At 45.1% G+C, this 20,830-nt stretch overlaps 1 protein-coding gene across 3 annotated transcripts in view; it reads left to right on the top strand.

Moving 5' to 3' along the window:
- LOC144146849 (monocarboxylate transporter 12-like) overlaps nt 1-20,830 on the top strand; it is a 49,882-nt gene that overhangs the window by 11,785 nt on the left and 17,267 nt on the right. For 2 of the 3 annotated variants that reach the window (XM_077678791.1, XM_077678790.1), the window contains 3 exons: nt 12,939-13,104; nt 14,540-14,686; nt 18,716-18,859. In XM_077678791.1, coding sequence (XP_077534917.1) covers nt 12,966-13,104; nt 14,540-14,686; nt 18,716-18,859 — 430 coding nt within the window. In that variant the 5' untranslated portion in view covers nt 12,939-12,965. The remainder of the gene's footprint in view (nt 1-12,938; nt 13,105-14,539; nt 14,687-18,715; nt 18,860-20,830) is intronic. The other variant, XM_077678792.1, reaches the window with a different exon arrangement.

Below are 20,830 nucleotides of genomic sequence, written 5' to 3'. Positions count from 1 at the left end.
TGGCTTAGTTTCAACTGAGCGAACGAATTGCGATGACCCGTCGGCGGCCGGCGCACTAAACGCTGGCCGACTGACTGTCGGAAGTTCGGCGAGCCCTGCAGTAGCGCAGTAAAGCCAAGTCAGTTCCTCCTGACGTCACACGAAAAACGCCACGGAAAATGGGCGAGGATGCAGAAAGGAGGACAACATTTTCGAATTGATTTTTCTATTAACTAAATGCGCGTAAACGCACACAGAGTAGTCGAAACATGGCCTATGGACTCCGGACTACAATTAGCGCTAGTAATCCCGCAATGTTTACTAATCACTTCAGTGTCCCTTTAAAATGCAAACACAGGAAACGTAGCGCTGGTCCTGTTTCCCTTCTCGTGTCCATCTTCTTTAGCGCTTAAACCGTGTACAGCTTTCAGTGAGGAAACCATCGTCGCCGCGCATTCGTTTGGTGTATTGCCGGGGCATGGTCGGCGGCACTACCGTCGGCGCGGAGAATAGCACGTGCGCTTGGTTGACCTTGAGAGAATGAGGCACTTGCTTTAATGTTTGTACCTGGAAAGGGTTGTACCTGAAGTAACAAGCTTCGCCTAAAAATTGAACTTTTAGATAGTCTTCTTTGCCTGCTTTTAGCGAAGCCCAAAACATTAAAATATTGCTACAGTATTTGCTGCAGGTATTGTTGCAGGCTACAGTATGTAGAAAAAAGGTGGCTCTCCTTGCCCGTTGAGCGGCATACCTTTATATTAGCTTAGACTGCAGAGGAACCGAAATGCCGAGCGGCCTAAGCTGGCGTAGCAAACAGAAAAAAAGCGAGCCGTTCGGCTCCCGAAGCCGAACAAGTGGGTCCTCAACCGTAGACAAAGGCAGGCTTCGGACGAATAGTGTAATAATTGGAGTTAAATCAAAGGTTAACCAAGTGAAACCAAAGCTCGACCAGGCTAAGCGAAAATTTTGCTTTGCATATATCTAGTGTTAGCTGAGCTAAGCCGCAGCCATTTTATCAAAAGTTCCCAATACTGGAGGTCGTATATTCCAGGTGCTATACCGGAGTCGTAAGCAGCCGTTACCGCTGCTCGCTGATAGCGCCATGTTGCTCGTCAGTTCAATGAAACACGGCATCCTTACGGCGGAACTAAGTTAGTGGGGCCTCTAAATGAGTTGCTTGCTACTTTAGGCTTGCTAGATTAGTCCCAATTGCGTGGTGTCCATAAGTTTATGAAAGCTGGTTGAATTTATTTACGACAACACAAAGCGAGGCACCTCAAATTTATAAGTATATCAGACGTGACAAAAGCCGATTTTTGACTTCAATTTATCTACGCCTATCGACCAATACTCAATTTTGAAGACTGTCGATGAAAGCGATGCGCGTGGATTGTTTATTCCGCAAATCACAAATCTAAGTTACTGCCCAAATGTTGTCTTTGGGTAATTCATGTAGCCAGGGCTAAGCAACACAAAAGCCCAGTGTGCCATTGTTTTTTTGCCCCAAATATACGGAATCCGTTGAAGGACACACTGATAATGTGAAACCGTCTGCTGTACTTGGCAGATTTGTTTTCTTGCTTCACACTCTTAAGGAGCCATACCAGGGTTTCTGACAGACGTTTCAGATCGTTTCTCAGGGACGTCAGACGTGCACCTTACGTAGAAAACAAAAACATTTTTGCATTCCTAAAGTTGCTTAAGGAGTCTTCGGTGCTTTTTTGACGAGAAGGGTTGTCTGCTGAATGCCAGTTTTGTGCCGCTGTTCCAAGCGGAAAGAAGTTTTTTGGGCCAATGCTTTCTTCCAAACCTTCAAAAACGCGGAATGCTTCGGAAACATTATGAAACTTCCTCATGATACAACGAATGAGAGCGTCTGGCAGCGTATACATGGCTATTTAAGCTGTCCTTAGTTATACATGTACAGTGAAATGAATTCACCAAGCCTATATTCTGGGATGCGCAGTGAGGGCCGGTTAGCGGTTGTATTTGAGAAGCGTTGCAATTCTAAAGCTGATTTTCAATTATTGCAAGGAGGAAAAACTTTAACGCCGCTGAGGACATTCCTAAAAGGCCAATGCAGTCAGCTCAGATCGGCTGGCGAGTGAGTCTTTGGTTACCTCGATCTTCTATTCTAAGCGTTAGCCAGTTTAAAGGTGGCTATTTTTCTCGGCTGCACTTAGGCAGCTTCCTGGCGGGGGCAACAAGACGAAGCGGACTTGCATGCACGCCAATCATGGTGACTACAATGTCTGAGTGCGTATATTTTTACAGTGTAAGATTACGCACCCCTTACTGCCCTCAGTCACCAGCGAAAAGCTGCACGACCCGCGTTATTCTATAAATTCTACCACGCATCCCCACAGAGCATTTACGTCACCAAACGCCCACATTTTTCTGATCGTCGTTGCAACACCGTGCATACAAGTACAATACCCTCGCCCCAAAACTACCACATTTGCAGAATTGTTGTTTATTTGGGCAGCCAAAGAATGGAACGCGCTACCAGATACTATCGTTAGCATTAACGATACAGAAACTGAAAAAAATCACTGACTACAATCATTGATTGATTGATTGATTGATTGATTGATTGATTGATTGATTGATTGATTGATTGATTGATTGATTGATTATGGGGTTTAGCGCACAGAAACTACATAGGTTATGAGGCCCGTCATAGTGGATGGCTCCGGATTCATTTTGACCACTTGTGGATCTTTATCATGCGCCGTAATCTCGAACACATGGGCGTTCTTGCTTTTCACCTCCACCAGGAAAGCGGCCTCGGCTCCCTGGAACCCGCTTAGCCACTGAGCCACCGCGGTGTGTCGACAACCATGATTTAACATCAAGAAATTTAAGTGGCCTTTTGGACGTGCCCAATTGTTTTTGCGACAGACCATACTATTTCTACTGTTGCCTTCCTCGTACGGCATGTACATGTTCTGTTATTTTTAGTTGACCATGCTTTGTACCATAAACGTGGTTCAAAATGAAATTTGAACTTGAAATCCCATGTCGGGGAACAGCGCGACAACAGAACACTACGGCCGTTTTGATTGATTGTAGGGTTTAACGCGCCGACGCAGCACAGGCGATGAGGCGCGCCGTAGTGGAGGGCTCCGGATTAATTTTGACCACCTGGGGATCTTTAACCTGCGCCGAAATCTCGTACACACGGGCGTTTTTGCTTTTCGCCTCCATCAGAAAAGCGGCCGCCGCGGCCGGGAATCGAACCCGCGACCTCGTGCTCAGCAGCGCAACGCCTTAGCCACTGAGCCACCGCGGCGGGTCTACGGCCGTTTTCCGTCGTTGGGCATGGCCCGAGAACGAACCGCAAAGGGATAATGCTTTGAGCGTATGACAAAATATTTCGTCAGGAAGTACACATTTGAACACTCAAAGCTTGATCGGATTTATTTCTGAAGATATAAAGAACAAGGATGCATACACCGTTTGGTGGATCAAGTGCATAACAAGAATGGTGCCGCCATGTAGGTTCGAAAAAAGGTGTGTAGGGTTTTAGAACAATAAAAATGATTGAATCTGACGTCTTTTTTGTACGAATGTGTGTTCTGCACTTGCCTTCAGCGTAATCTGGTCTTGGCCGGAAGAATTCCAGCCGAAATGAATGATAGGTATTCGTCGTGTTTGCTGTACGCAACCTGTTTTCGTTTTCTGGTGCGTGCATGCGTGGTTCCGTGGAAATCATTACCCGAGACCGGAAAAAAGGACACTAAGCCATTTTGAGGTTTTGACACTAGAATCCTGCTTTAGAAGCACAAGTCATCGCTAGGCATCCGCCATTGTGGTCCGATGCGAAAGAGTAATTCGGTGGTTTTCCATACTAGTTGTGCAACATGTGGTAAAGTGCAGAAGTTTCAGAAAAAAATACTAGCGCCATTGCAAACAGACGCGGCAGCAATCTTGTATTCACTTGATTGAACTCGAGGTATTGCACATGACTGTGTTATATTGACGAACAAAGAGCTTTGTCTTTGGGCTGTGGGCCACCCATGCCAACCTATTTTCATTCGAATTTTTCTTCCTTGTTTGTTGAAAGAAACCTAGTTTCGTGTTGCGTTCATTTCACGAGTTTCTCCAGGGAAACCTGAACGGCTCTTTTGTCAGTAATGCCTTTAAACGCTGCAACCATAACAGTTATTCCTAGCAGACTGTCATAATAGTTGTAGATGGTTGTTGCGTTCTACGAACACCACAGATGAGACCGGCGCCAGTGTCTACACGCATTTTTGGGGTAACGCTGACTACCACATTTGAAGGGTTCGCCAAGGAGGGCCGACAGGACCCTTCCCCTGTTTATTTCCACATTGCACTGTAAACGCAAACTAGCCGGAAATGGAGTTTTAATCAAGTAATGTGCCCTGAAAAGTACTTAAAGCAAAAAATGTACTCCCTAGGCATGGTCTAAAAAAGTGGACGAACCTCCATGGTAGTACCGTTTCCCATCCGTGTAGCAAAAGGGAGGATTTAGAACGGCTTAACAACATTTGTGAGATGGCGTTTGGTTCCTTGTATACAACCACGTCCACAATAAACTCGCCATATGGGGTAATCATCTCAAGCGGGGGGTCGCCATGTTAGTCTTGTGTTGTTTGCGTGTGTCAGCACTTCAACTGTGGACTAATGCTAATTAGAACGAGAAAGCAGGACGCGACGGTTGCATGCAGCTACAAAACCGATACCGTACGTATACCCGTATAGATGCTTCAGCCAGCGCGATCACAAGCAGACAGCACGGCCGTGTTGTTTCAATCTGTTTATTTTGGCGGTAGGTGTTGTCAAACTCTTCTGCTAACAAAGAGACAGTTCTCGCCGTTGCAAACAATTGCAATGTTTATCTGCTTCGCTTGCTTGCGCATGTATAGACAATTTAAATTCTCGTGCCAGCGCGCCAACGCACCCGACTGCAGCGACTCAACTTGCCCTGGCGGCACGACTTGCTGCCCGGATGTAAACAACCTCCGTGCTATCAATGCAGCGCGGCCGGTGACTTGGTGCGGCCGGAGCTTCAAGCGCCTCGCCTTGGGCCATCATTTTTTCTTATTTGAGAAGGGCTAGTAGCGCCATTTGGTGGAAAGATTTTTGTGTCCCTGTCACACGACGAACGGCAGGTAACAACATTTGGATACGGCGACAGCTGTGGACAGCTCGCTGGTAAGTGGTCTGTCATCAATCGATGCGTTTGTCAAACGTTTGGATAGGGTTAACTGCGAAGTACCCGTGCCGCACACACCACGTAAACGCACGGGCAAAGAAAAAAGCGCACACTCGTTTTATTGTACTTGTTTGTGGCTTTTGGGGTATGCATTCGCATTCTTTTGTAGGCCGGTTTGTAACAGGGCATTCGAGATGAAATCGTTTGTCGCGCGCGGCGTCGTTTCAAAGCAACGTGACGGTTACTCAGGTAGCCGAATCGCCTCCGACAGCGGTGCATCGTCGGGCCCGGTCGGTGAATATTGTGGGACTCTGTCTCTCATATGCATCGAACTGCTCGTGTTATTTTTAGTTAACTGCTCTACTTTGTAATATCTATTTGTTAACGCTCCTGATGGATCGCCTGTCCAAATATAAGTCTTTGTGTTGTTTTCGTTCAAGGCTGTGACTCATTCTTAGCGCTCTGGTCGGCGAAAGCCGCAGATCAGACGGCCACCCCCTTCGAAAACTGTGCCCTGTAGATTCGGTGGGGTTGTTTGTTCGCTTGAGTCGACTCTTCACATCTAACAGCGTACCCTATTAAGGAAACGGTGACATGCGTAAAAGATGCTATGAGCCTATCGAACGATTAAATGCATATAGTGCGGACCACGACGGCGACGTGGTTCGAAACCGAAATGTTTTTATTCCCTTTCGGATGATAATGAGGGGTCTCTATACAATCGGGGCCCGTCAGTCGCCAGCTAAGGCCACGTAATTAAAAACACAAATGCATGCCCTTATGGAAGAGAACCGAGTTTGCCGTAGTATGACACAAGTCTGCCGGGCATAAAAAAGGATATCATTTTTTAGAAGAACAATGCACACACTCTTCTTTTGTTGGTAATAACTTTGTCATAATCAATAGTAAGACCATACACAAAAATTACTCGATTCATCTCACACTCGATTTTGACACGGAGCTTGCAGCTCCAAAAAGTGCACTGTGGTTTTGCGTGACGGAAACTTCTACAATCGCGGTAAATTAACTAAGGCAGGTGTGTGTTGCATGCAGCGTTGGTAAGTTTGCGAGAATAGCGTTTCCATTTCAGCTGTTTTTTTGTTGCCATGCAATCACAAGTAATTTGGTAACATGAACGAGGTTTACGTTAGCTAACAAGGCTGTAGTAACGGTTGCGGCTACAAATGACCTTATGCACCAATCATGCTTGTCAGCTCGGTGACACAGAATATTAAGGTGTCAGAATACGGATGACTGAGTCGCCTAGCTTATTACTACTGTAAAAAAAGAAAGTGTTTTCTGACCCAGTGAAGGACTTTCCTGTATGACTAGCTGTGTTATGAAAGATGACCATACTTGATGAGACAAGCCGTAACAAATGAGCTTTGGCTGTAACACCAGAAGGGAAATAGGTGGAGGTATCTGCAAGTATAACTGGAACAGTGGGTGCCTGCCGGCATGAATTCATTATTTGCTGACACGATTTTCTTCTGCAGATCCTATACATGATCGAGTTGAATGACTTCATAGATCTCAAGGCAGGATAGGCTGTGCTGTACAAGGCAAGGCTGCATTCGGAAACCAAGTTGGCCCCTCCAGCAGAAGTGAGTATTGCCACGGCTTGCAACAGCCGTCCAGCTCGCAAAAGCTGAACTTTTTCTATGAAAGTGAGCCACCATGGTAGGGGAGAGGCAGTGTAAGGGTTTGCATCTTTAACTGTGTGCCCACTCTCTTGAATAGATGCAAGCTGGCATCTTAAAGCAAGAAACAGCAGTTAACAAAATCATGCAATACCAAAGTGTTTTTCAGTCAAAAACAAAAACTAATCTATCAACCTACAGAGACTTGCATTTTATCTTCACTGTCATTTAAAGTTGTGCTCGAGTATATTGTGCGGAAGTAATATCTTTTTTATTGCTGCAAAAGCCACGACGGTTACTGTACTGGCACTTGGTTTTATGAAGCCTTTGCATTCCTAATTTAGGTACTGGAATTCGCAGGGAACCTGGCCTTACAATTTTATTACTGTACCGAATTATTAAGTTCATTTAACCATAGTGTCTGTTTTGAATTTTACGTGTGGGGCATTTTTTTTCTTTTTTGCTTTTTCAGGCAGATGTTCCTCTGACTCCCTGCCTGCATTCCGTGAACGGGGAAGTAGGCCTCCACATCGATGGCCAGCGTGTCTTGACTGCATCATCTTTACTGGGAGGACTGTGTAGTCTGTTTGCATCGTCCTGGGTTTTCAACATTCAATATCCCAAGAAGGCACACAGAGCTCTAACGTTTGTGGAACATGCCTTTTTGGACCTTGCCTGCAACAAAACACGTGTGAAGGATTTAGAACTAATTAACTTTTATCGCATCAATATCGCTCACTAATATTTGTTTACAATCCTGTAATCATTGGATAGTAGCCAAAAGATTTCCGTAATATATTTCTGACTTTTTCTTTTTCTTTTTTTACTGAAAAGGGGATATTTGATGGGCCGTTCTGTATGCTGATAATACAGCTATCTTTCAGTGAAGCAATAATATTAACAAACTAATTTAACTTGAAACAATTATCTAAATAATATTGGCAACTGGTGCGAAATGAATCAACTAAACATTATCCGAAAAACACGAATTTCATGGCTTTTTGTTCTCACTCTAAAGAAGCTGTCGCGATACCACCCATTCTGTTCTATATCATTGCAATTAACCCTTCAGACTCGGTCACTTTTCTTGGCGCATTTGTGTCTTTATCAAAACGCACTAGTATTTTCCGCAGCATATTTTTCATTCTTTATATTACTCATTTATCCATAGCCATCTCACTGCAGTCTGTCTCCTACATCATTTGTCTCTTGTGCCTTTACCACCTACAAAATGCTTGTTACCTTTCAATATGAAATCGTTGCACAGCTCTCGCTCATTTCACCACAAATTGAAAAATTGTTTTGTTGTAAACCACTGCAACCATTTTTTCTTCACTTTGTGTACTTAGTACTGATGCGTACTGATAAGTTCTGATAAATACTGACGCGTTCTCGATCCTCTAGTATTATATAATGATTTCACTTACCATGCGGTTGTGTTTGTGCCGATCTGTTTTTCATGTATTTCCAGTTCTTGTATTATTATTGTTTCTACAATTTGGTCAACTAGCAGACAGCTCTCGCTCATTTCACCACCTACTGAATTTTTTTGTTGTTTTAAACCACTGCAACCATTTTTTCCACTGTGTACTGAGCGCTTATGCGTACTGATAAGTTCTGATAAGTACTGACGCGTTCTCGATCCTCTAGTATTCTATAATGATTTCACTTACCATGCGGTTGTGTTTGTGCCTATCTTTGTTTTTCGCGTATTCCCAGTTCTTGTAGTAATATTGTTTCTACGGTTTGTTCAACTAGCATCGTATTGCTGTCTTCAATTCGTAACTGGCGTGTTATTTAGCCATGTACCATTTCTGATTTCTAATATGAGGTCGCCATAAGTATTTATTTCGGAACCTCCTTGTGTACACCACGTACCATGTAAACTTGTCTGCGAAAGTTCGTTTGAAATAAACCTGAAATCGAGAAAAACCGTGTGAAATCAGTACTCCCGCAGGGAACTAGAAATTGTCCCTTGTGGCCTTGAAAACCTCCTTTCGGAAGGCCTACAAAACTCCCCAAGCTTTCGTCAAACTCCATTCAAAAGAAGTAAATGCTTCCCTTGAACCTCCTCAAAACGCCCCTAAACTAACATAAGTACTCCCAAAGGGAGCCATAATAGGCTCGTATTCAACCGCCTAAAAATTTCATAAACATCACCTAAAAACGCCCTTCAGGAAGTAAAGAATACTCCATTTTGACCTCCTTAAATTCTCCCGAACATTTCTTAACACTCCCTAAATACCTCCTTTCTATAACCTAAAAACGCCCTGTTTTGAGGAGGTAAACAAAACCTCCCTGTTCCATGTAGTAAAAAAATTCCTACAAAAAGGACCACTAGAGGACAGGCGAAAAAGAACCTCTAGGGAGTATATGGGAGGAAAGAAAGTTTAGAGTGTGGGTAGTGACTCCGGCAGCATATGCCGGGTTTTCTTGAGGCTACTCCAGATTTAGAATGTACAATGGTCGTCCCCAAGGTGAAACCTAGGCTCTGTCCTTGTACCACCTGCGGGACAATTTGAAGCCGAACGGAGCGCACGTGAGAGGTTGAATGAAACGCATCCCACTAGATGTATCAGTTAGCCTCCAGCACAGGATGGATGGCGGACGAAATCTTTTAAAGTGAAGTTTTACATAAAAAGGCGAAAACAGTACTCTGTGCACAGAAAGCCCTTCTTTTGCAACTCGATAAGCTTGTTGAAAGAACACGTTGGAGAGGAGTTTGAAGCAAGGGTAGAGAGCGTGTCTGCGTTTATCTCGCTCGTAGCAAAGAGGGCGCGTGGCGGGTTACTGCGTGAAGCACAGATCAAGGGATATTGGGTGGGTGGGTCAGCTGTTCAATGGAGCTGCGTCACTGTGGCAATGGCAAACACCGGCCACAAGTTACTTCTAAATGGAAAAGCTACGCGTAATACGTACTTCTGAAGAGCTGGCACCTTAGGATTAGCGATGCCGCGCGCAGAAACGGCAACAAGAGAAAACACCCAACCACGCAAGCTATAATGAAAAAGTCTTTTGGCGTTTCCCGCGTGGAACTTTTATAACCTACCTGTGAGAAAAAAAGTGAGAAAAACCGTAAAATTTAACCTTGAACAATGGTGTCGGGCGTACCCTGACAGCGGGCCGGTACTGCCGTGTTTCCGTGTACGGCCGTGTCGGGTGGGGCCCGACAACGCACCGCAAAGGGTAAAGAACCATTCAAAAGTAACACTCGTGTAAACTCCGACAACACGTTAGGGCTTCGATGGAACCATCTCGACGGAATGCATAACCGCATTTTTAATAGCCACCCACCATTTCAATTACGACTGTAGACTTGTTTACTGCTTTTCACCAGGCTTCCAAAGGTGCCGTCGCACCACTGAGTGAGGGAGGGAGAGACAGAGAGGAAGAAAGAAAGAAAAAAAGGGAGAGAGAGAGAGAGATAAAACTTGATTATGTAGACAGTCCTAGCCAAGGCTGTCGTGCCATTTTCTTTATTAGGAGATGACCGATCCGTAGCTGCTCCACAGTCCGTCATTAATCCGAAGTCAGTGGGCCGCCAGGACATGTTGCGTCGGCTTAACGCCCACCCTATGACTCGGGTTCAGCCTGTATTCCAAAGAAGGAATGCCGGAGCTTAGGTGGGGCAGCAGGTCGGGTGTATGGCCCTCACACTTAAAGGGACGTACTGCATGACGGGTGGGAAGCGTCGTTGGACGTAGGGCACGGAGTAAGAACACAAAGGAGGGGAAACTACGCTTCCTAGGGCGGCCCGATAACGTCACAAGAGCTTTGCCTAGCATGAGCTAACTGCCCCTGTCGCGGGAGAAGAAACTGCGCCGCCACAGCGACCGCCGTAGCACTGCGCAGCCCCGGAATCAATTCTGCCCGCAATCAGTTCGTCCATACGGTTCCGCTAACCCATCCTTCAGCGTCGCAGCTATGGAGCTTTGTTGTCTGAGTTCGTGTTCATTGTGACATTATCTGGTCGCTCGCCCGCGCTTGCCTGAACGAGCCGTTTCGCCTCCAACATATTTCATTGCTCTGTGGTGTACGGCGAGTGGGCGGGAAAGGATCCCATGTATATAGTGGATTAGGGGGGGAGGTGAGAAGAGAAGATGTTTGGGCACTTGGGACCATATCTGCGGCCTCATAGAGGAGGGGGATGTGGGTCTGGGAAACACTGCGCACCGGTATGTAGCGCGCAGAGATGCTGTCTGCGTCCCTAACGATCTTAAACCTTTTGAGCGCCAGGGTCGTACAGATTTGGCCACAACGTGTACAGACACGGGGAGAGTTCTCGGGTAATCTCTTGTGCTCGAGCATTGCCGTCCAAGTTGGCGTAGCCGGGGACTCATATCACCGCCATCTTGTGGGGATCGATGGACGTGAAGGGCACTGCATAGGGTTTCAGAGGTATGAGTGTGCGTGGAGCGTCGCGCTGTATTGCGTGGCGCGTCCTACGAGTCACTAAACAATGAGATGAAAGTGCCAGGGGTTTCGACTTAGACATCGTATTTCTAGGCGGCGCCTATAGAAAATCCTGCCAGGGTAGTACAAATTGAGGAATTTTTGAACGCCATTTTGTTTTTTATTCCAGTTTTAGCTACTCTTCAGCGCCAAACCACGACTGTGTACTGTGACGTGCTTTGTGGGCGATGCTTTGATTTTCTGCATCAAACACTGCTCAGGTCAACGCCACGGTGATTTTGTCTCCCTCAGCCTCTTGCAGTGGCAGCGTGATTTTGGAAAGCCGATGAAGCGAGAAAGCAACCGCCTCCGGAAGTAAAACTGAAATGAGTTTGCACGTGCAGATCTTAAGTACGAAACAATGCTCCGTGCTAAAGGACAATGATGGCAGCAGAAAAATCAATGAGGCCTGTCTTCTTTTTTTTCTCTGGTCAAGGCTGGTATTCATCCAAGTCCAATGCGAGTGAGCAATTTCGGTAGCGCTTTAGTATTCGAAATTGGTTATCTCAGCAATGTGAGAGCGTATTTTATATGACTCTTCGCCCATATAATTAATACGAGTTTTGAAGGGTATACCAACGTGCAAGCATATTAATTAAACGAGGTTGGAGAAACACTCCGCAGATTGCAATGCCATTTCGATGACCTAACGGATATCTTAGTGGTAACCTTTGATCGATGCTAGTGCAGATCAATAAAATGCAGTACAGCTCTTTGACAATGAATTGCACGGCAACCGGTACATATGTATGCATGCCGCAAAGTCTGTTTAAAAAAAATGGAGAGGCCCAAGCGGGAAGAGTCATATAAATTCTTAAGCGGCTTTGCTATACACCTAACCTCGTTAAAATAGGCTTCCTTACTTGACAAAAGCGTTTCTAGGGGTACATTTGTTCGATCTTTGAATAAGCAGCACGATAGCAAGACCATTTGTCCTCCATTAAACTCCTTTAAGGCGCCAGGTATCACAATAAAAATCCTTAAAGGTCAAGCTTCCTTAAACACTGCTTTACTAGTACACCCAAATCCTTAGATTGAACGGAATTAGTCAGAGGGGTCTGCATCTTTAGTATTCAAAGTCGAATCCACATAAAAACCCTCTACGCGTTTACGAAGTTTTATAAATATAAAATCAGCCCTATAAATGTACACGAGTCATGCACAACGTAAAGAACTAAGCAATGTAATGCTATCATAACGTTTGTACGCTTAAGTCTTACCTAAACCCAAAGAGATTTTGTTGAACGGAAAAAATTTTCACTAACAAATAGAAAACAAACACTGGCCAGGCATACTATACTCTGAATAGTACATGGCGCTTGTGCTGCTTTTCAATTTATTCAAATGTCCATTAAAACGTGGCGCTTCTATGTAACCATGCATCCAGCACCCCCACCCCTCGTTCCCCCTCTCCCGCCCTCACCCGCGCTCGTCCCCCCCCCCACCAAAAAACCATTGTATAGCAACGTAAACTTAAAAATTACTTTGAACTGACTCTTGATATAGCGCAGAAGGGTCGAAATATCTGCATGGCCTTTTCCTGGAACTTTCGAAACTCATCCACACGCTGAAAATCTGGAAGCCGACTTTGTGCGAGAAGATCTAAAGAAGTTTTTTCAAAGCTGGACAAAAGACAAGTTCAGGTCAGTTTGACGCGAGTGCTCCACGACCCATTTCTACCGCAGGGGCACCCCGAGTCATCTGCAGCCACCATGGCGTTCGGGGCGCAAGAAAAAAGCCAGCCAAGTGCCTCTGACACCTCGGAAAAGGAAAAACACCTCACGCCCTCAAAGGAGCACGTATCGATTCCGCGCTATGGTCCCGACAGCATCCACAGCTGGATGACAGCAGGTGAGTTGGGCTGGCATTGTTTCATGGAGCTTTATTTTGTGGGCAATGCAGAATAATAAGAATATATAGGCTCCAAGCAGCTCTTATTACGTTGTAATGGGTGTTAACCGTATGTAATATCCATGCCCGTACTAAAAAAAAAATCCGGATGAAGGCGTGACATATCACGTGAAATTAAATGTGCGCGATGAGGAAAATAAAAAATAAACACTTCTGGCTCAATTCTGACAAACATCATGGATAGTTTACTGATTGACAAAACTTCCCTTTCTCAATCGGAGTGTCGAGCCGGCAGCGGGTTACTGCAATAAATCGAGCGTTTTCAACTTTACATTGAGGTGAAATATTTATTAGCCTTAATTCCACCCGCCGGCAAAGCCACCGCATGAACTTCTTGTTTTAATCTGCACTCCATACCATAACCCATAATTTATATTGTGTACAAAAATTACATCGAGCAATTAATTACCCGCTGTGAGAATAAGGCTGCACTTCATTTCTACTTAAGGTTCCTCGCACTATATAAAATATACGCAGATGTGGCGGCGCTTAGATTACGAAAAGTAGCAGTTTTCTCAGGAAACGTATGTCATTCGCTAGGACACGTTTTTCAACGTTTACTCGGCGCGCCGCACTTCGTTAAGTAATGCAACGGGGTCGTTCTCTGTAGGCGAAAGTAATGCCACAAATAACCGTCCGCTGAAAGAGTACCACACAAGAGCAAGTAAGGTTGAAAGAAAATTTTTCAACATACCATATGGTTAGGTATTCTCATTACGACAAAGCAGCCGTGTTTGCAACTCCCAAAATGTTGGGTATATTTAGGGTCACTCAAGTCTGCTTGCGTGCTTTTAATGCCAAAGCAACATGACAATGGTACTCACGAAATAACCAGTGAGCTTCTGATTGCAACGTACCACGGCAACATACCACTTTCTTATTTCTACTTAGCACTAGAGTTGCATGTGCACAAGGGCGGAAAATAAGTTTTAACAACAAGTACATCCAACCGACAGTTACGCCAATGCACGGTGTGCGTTTCTATGTGGTTACTATGTAGAACACGCACAATGAGATGGGTGAATAAGTGACTTGTAAGATAATAAACTCTTTATTTATTCGTCAGAAATATTTCCGTATACCAATATCTAGAATACGATGGTGCAATCAATCACCGCAATAAGAATAAGGAATTTGTATCAATCAATGCATTTCTCCGCAATATACACCACACCATAAACCGACGCACTGAGCAAATCACTCCCGTGGAAAAATTTTGCTCAGATATGCGTTTCGCAAAATCAAGCGCAACCAAAAAACTTTTCAGTAGCCAAATGAATCACTAAGCCTATCAATTAATTTTACCGAGCCAAAAATTGAATAAATAATTCCCGTCCGTAGGCGCCAATTCACACAAACTGACATTTTCTTGCAGGTGCGTGCTTTTTGACATCATTCTTCGGAGTTGCTGCCATTCGAGCATCTGGCTTCTTGTACGTGGCCATTGTGCGGCACTTCAATGCGACACGCGCGGAGGCTTCTTGGCCTATTATAGTCATGAGCGGAGTCATCTTACTTGCAGGTGAGGCTTCACTTGACACGAAAACGGGAATTAAGGGGATTGAAATCCTTTTTGGCTGTTATGGCTGCCAATCAGCTCCATAATCACAGTATGACACATCTGATCGTCGATCGCACCGTAAAAAAGCCGCCCGCATCTTCCCACGGGGGGAACTCGAGTAAATGCGTCGCATCTACTCGAGTCAAGCAAAGCGTCACGTCAAACGAAAGCCAAGCAAAGACGCCCTTGACTGAATTCCAAACGCGCGCTCCGCCGCTTATATACGTTGAGGGGACTGCGTAAGCCGGTCCCAGTCGACGACGTTGGCGTACTTGTACAGCGGCGTGGACTCTAGGTGTTTGAGCCAAGCGCGGGTGTTGCTTCGCCGGAGAACTGCACACCGGTTATGTGCGCAGCGCGCCCGAAGGAGAGAGTACTGCACATGAGAGAGTACATGAGAGAGTACTGCACATGCGCCGGCCCCAGCGCGTCTGCCGCGGCTATGACGCAACACAATCCAACACAATCCACTTTATTCCAATCCAATCCAATCCAATCCAATCCAATCCAAATCCAATCCGAGCCAAGCCAAGCCAATCCAATCAAATCCAATTCCCCTCGCGAGAGAGTGTTCGAATCCAATCCAATGCCCCTCGCGAGAGAGTGCTCGCTATCGCCTCGACTCGACGCGCATGCGCAGTGAGCGTGCGGACTACGGACGCCAACGCGGGTGACATCGTGAGTTACTGAAATGCTCTGCATTTAAAATTATTAACAGCCTCGTTTATTCGTGTCACTTTCGCTTTAAATGAAAAGGACACCGAGTCGGTGGCCATGACAGGAGAGCACTCTTGATCTCACTGTTCTCGTCACACCACAGCGAGTCTGGACGCTTGAGCTAGCGAGTACAGTCTGGCCGTGGTCACACGCGCCGGGCCAGCAAGACGACAATTTCAAAACTGTGACGGGGTGCACTAGGTGAAGTAGCATGCGCCAACAGCAGCCATTGCCTTGGTTATATCACGTCGTCTCTGGCGTCGTTAGTTTGGGGCGAGACGCTGAACGCGTCATGCTGATGCCGATGTCGAATGGGTATCTGCTCGGAGTTTTCTGGTGCGCACAAAGATTAAAATTGGCTTAAAATATGTTACGCTGGACTGTTATGGTTGAAATGACCCGGCAGATGACCCCACAAACATAGGAAAATTTTACATAGTTATTTCGCTTTGAAATTTCACTCCTTAAAGAGTTGACGGCAACAGCCGACAGAAGTTTGACCTCTGCCACTTTTCGTGCTTAACGGACCAATTCGTTTGGCCCGCCGTAGTATTTTCGCTATTGCCGTAGTTATAGGCTCAACCCATAAAAAATCCGCACCAAAAAACAACCTTTTATTTATTTAAAGCTTTCTTCGTGTAGTCTTCAGGAAGGAAATATTGCTCGGGTAGTGCTGCGCTGAAATTACTTCTTTCGACCATTTTTCTGTAGGCCACCATTTTCAGTGTCTTTTTTTTTCAGCATTTCAAAAAAAAAAAAAAAAAATGGCGGGAAACGTGGTTGTAAACATTACTATTACTGATGCTACTTTGATTTGAGGCTTCATTGCCGGACCGCGCAAACGTAATTGCTAAAAAGACTTTTCAGAAACTACTAAATGCGGTCCGAAGGAGTGGAGCTTCGCGCACACGTTTGAATTTTTTTATTGATATGTGTTGAGCAATGCCAGGGAGTTCGAAGAAACGTATTCGCTGTGTTTTCCAGCGGTTTTGCTTCGAGAAGCAATTTATTGTGTGCCTAATTATGAACATTTCGAAAGACGATAAAAGTTGTACTCATTTTGCACTTTCATAGACACGTTACATTGGTTCTGCATGTTGCAGGGCGTGAAACACCTTCACAAAAACCAAAATATAAACAAATTTACTACGTGTGTTTTTATACTACAGCGCGTTTCCATAAACGCCGGAAAATTTCGTTTCCTGGAAAAGTAGCACTGGACACTTTTCATTACAATCTTGTATATATACACAATTACAGGACGATAGAAGCAATGGAGAAACCATTGATTACAGCGACAAAAAATTGGCGGATCATCTCTTGGGGGCGTAATAAATTCAGGAAATGTTTTCTAGCAATACAAAAGCCACGAAACCAACCGTGTAAGGTCTTCATTGAAATACTCCCTAGGTAATTGCGTTTTCACAGCAACATAAGTACAGCGGAAAATGTGGAGAACGGATATGGGACTGCACTCGCAGTCCGGCCAGATTGGTGTGCATCACGGAGAATTTTTCAACCATACTGGGCATGGACGGCAATTTCATGACAAACACGTTGTTGTTACAGAGACGACGCCTCTCTATTAGCTAGGGTCTGGGAAGCAATCAGGTTAGCCATGCCAATTTCTACTCTCTTCCCCAACATCCATGTCTTGAATAACGATTTTACGCGCAGTTAGTTCCTCATATTAGCACGACACCAGAGTACTCCGTATGATAAAACAATTGCCAAAAATTTAGTTACCAATTTCAGAACGTGTTACTTTATTATTACAATCAAAATTGTGGTCTTTTATCTTTCTCTCAGACTCGGCACATGCCCACGTTCGCATATCCAAGCAAATGGTGGGAACGTAATTTGCTAATCGCTGTAGTGCTACTTGGTTAATCAGCATGGTTAACTCACTCATGTAAACCCAGTGTACGTATTTACAAGCCATGTCTGAATCAATGGCCTCAAATCCTTCATTAGGCCAGCCTTTAGTCATTAAGTGTCTTCAGACTGTGCTCATATTCGGGATGAGGCCCGAATTCCGCAGGCCTGTAGTAGGAATCGGGGACTCACACGTTAACGTTTCCTTCACCTAGACTACGGAGCTCTGTTTACAGAAGCTTACAAGAGAAATTAGGCGCCACGATAGCGATTCGTTTACCTGTCTCTAATATTTGTGGTGTCGGCTGCGTCGTGCTCCATACCTTGATCATGACGCCGGATTATCGACCGACCGACTTAACCAACGGTTTCATATTAAAACAAGGCTACGGCGCTATTGTTGTTGTTGTTCCTCGTGACTTGGCACATACCCACGTGGGGGTTGCCAGGAATCGGGCGTGAAAAGAGCTAATGCGGCCTCTTAAAACACCGGAAAATTATAAACCTAGCGATTTATACGCAGTAAGAGAGAAAACAGAGTTGGTTGAAAGTTGTAAGTAGAGTTGGGGATAGAAAAATGAGCTTTTTGCACCTGAAAAAGTACATGAAAGATTAAAAGCTCACGCTATACTCGCATGCTCGCGTTTGGGCACACTGATGATATTGTGCCTGTATGCACATTACCATCATTATTGTCATTGTAGTCACAATCATTATCACTCTCCCCGGCCGTTCATTCAAATTGTGTCAATATCAATTTGAGGACATTGCCCCATGGCGCCCTGGTCCACCATCTGAACGACGACGACGACGATGACGGCGACGAGAGAGAGGTGGGCAGCCTACGCGCGCTCGGTCATGGCCGCTTGTAAATATTATAAATAGATGGTTCGTCATCCCCCATGGTTCCTCTCACCTGTATCCTGCCACCCCTTAACAATATAAGCAAAAATGCTTCTTGCTGCTCCGGTTCTCCACTACCAATTTTTTTTACGGCACTCACCATGTTATCTGTCCTCTGTCTTGCGCCCCAAGGTCAGCGTCGGACGGCTCACTACAGGTGGCTTATTGCGCGGCCTATGCTCAGGGTCATACTTGTCATAAGACTACCGTATCCTTGGTTAGTTTACACCACAGTGGCTCCTTCACAAGTTTGTTGCTTAATTCTTAAAAGAATACTGGTGTGCGGCATGTGTGTCACCACACTTTTTTTGCTGAGACGCAACGTAAGTTCAGTTGTGTAAAGCTAGGAGGACAACATTCCTGAACATAGCTTCCGGTTACGGCATCAAATAACTAGCGTGTTCAAGTAATCTTGGTGGTTATTATTGTACATGTAATAAAATTTAAAACACTTCATTGTGCTGAAAAGTGTATTCTATATTTTGTCGAACTCAGGTTTTGTGGCTGGACCCATCGCCCACAAGTTCACAGCAAGGCCCGTTGTCTTGGCAGGCAGTGCGATAGGGGCAGCCGGACTTATGCTTTGTTACTTTGCAACCAGCATCGGGTATTTGGTCGGTACCCTGGCCGTCTTTCATGGTAAGTATTTTTTTAGCCACTGCCGAAGCGTTGTAACGGGCAATTTGATGATTTTGTCTTTATAAATCCCCGGCCTCCACATACTTAGCAGGCAGAACGTGCTTCTACGTTACCAGTGAATTAGATTTAGGCTTTTTGAAACCACCAAATGCGTTTATTGGGAGGGAATGGGGTCGGAGACGGAAAAGTCGTTTTGATGCAGTCTGAAGCGTGGTCATGTACATTGTCATACCAAGACACCTTTTTGGCCCCTTAAAAACACGATGCACAATCGGGCCACTCCGTATACTACATTCCGTTTTCAGATATGTAATAAAACTGCTTCTTATAACAAAAATGTTTCCCACCAAATCTTTAACCGTGAATAGCAGTTTGACGAGATGGCTCTTCTGCAATGTCTACGACATCTGCCTATTTATTTGTGAAACGCTCAGCCCAATGAGTTATACCTGGTACCTAACATTTCCAAGTAATGGCATGGAATGATTTTCTGAACGTGAGATTTTAAACAAACCTAAGTTCCACTTTAAATTCGAAATGTAGAAGGACAGTTCTTTGAACACATGAAATTCGAGTACCTAGTTCTTAAGGTGCTGTCTTCGCGCCAAACGCTCCGCACAGTCAAAGACAAAACTCAGTCAGCAAAATAAAACTTTACGAATGGATTACTACTAGTAATTACGGTTGCCGGAAGAGATGGGCATAGTTTCGCATAACCATGCGGGAAATTGCCTCGCCTGCGAGACCCGATATCCTATCAAGGGCATAGATATTCGCCACTTTTCGTTGAGCATTTTTCGCACAAAATTCTTGACGGACGTGAAACGCCTTTGTGTAAAATCCAGTGGACTTTAGGAAAAGTAATGTCCTCCATTGCTGCGTAGGGCACTACAAGCTCCCTGATGTCTCAAGACGAAATTTCAACACTCCAGGTTGCATTTGGAGCAGTTCCTAATAAAGTGAACACTGTCACCGACACTATGCACGAGCAACTTAATGTGGGCAGGGCAACTATTTCTATGAATAGCCAAGCTAGTGTACGCGCCGAGCCTGTGCTTACTATGTAAAACGTGAGATTACACTAAGGCCGCGTTCAAACTGTTGCCGCAAGTGTCGTAATAACTTAAAAAAAGGACGTCATTTCACCTCTCAGCCAACCGAACTGCGCGATACGCCGTTTTGTTTGGCGTCCATAGATCACGATTTGACTTTTGCGTGGGTAGTCTGAAAATTGCCTGATGCGTTGTAAAACCGGTCAGTATTGGTGAAGTCATGACGTCGGGAATATGTAACATGCCCAATAGCTAACGCTAGCCCTGACCGTTAGCGTATATTTAAGCTTATCTAGACACTAGGAAGTTGTCAGCTCTACTCGCGACTTATCCACAAGACGAAAATATCCTGGCGTCTTTACGGCGTCACCGTTTTCCATCGACCGACCCCTCGATGTAGAGGACCTGTATGTGTGCTGGTAAAGCGACCGAGTGCTGTGTGCTGGTAAAGCGGCAAGCTTCGATGAATTGTGGGAGCGAGCACACGTTGCTCTTGAGCGAATAATGATGTGGGATAAGCATTGTCATTTCTTGGTGTAACGTCCAGCTGTGGTTTCAGCTGTGTCGCACTGAAGATTGATGTAGCTGCGGCCTTGTGGGGAACCCGGAATGGCTTCACTCTCTCCCCGCTATTGTCTAGCTGTCTTTATCAGCATGAAGAATTTGTCAAGCAAGTATATAATTTGAGTTGGTACGACGCCACATTCTAGCCCACGCATGGGCACAGCGTTATGTACCTAACCTACATATTGGTCTGTACTAGGAACACGATGACACGCAAATGACTTCAGATCAAAGTACTACAACATGGCTAAGTCTCTGTGCACGTAGAGGAACAATAAGCGATTTTAATAAAATGATTAGGAACACACCGTTAGGTTGTAGGAGTTTTGCCTGGTGGGTGGATGTGCCAGCACAA

Source organism: Haemaphysalis longicornis, unplaced genomic scaffold (assembly GCF_048455015.1).
Source record: "Haemaphysalis longicornis isolate Haplotype H1 unplaced genomic scaffold, Haemaphysalis longicornis Haplotype H1 scaffold_7, whole genome shotgun sequence".
Taxonomy (NCBI): Eukaryota; Metazoa; Arthropoda; class Arachnida; order Ixodida; family Ixodidae; genus Haemaphysalis; species Haemaphysalis longicornis.
Note: the sequence above shows the minus strand (reverse complement) of the source record. Positions and strands in the feature narration are given on the sequence as shown.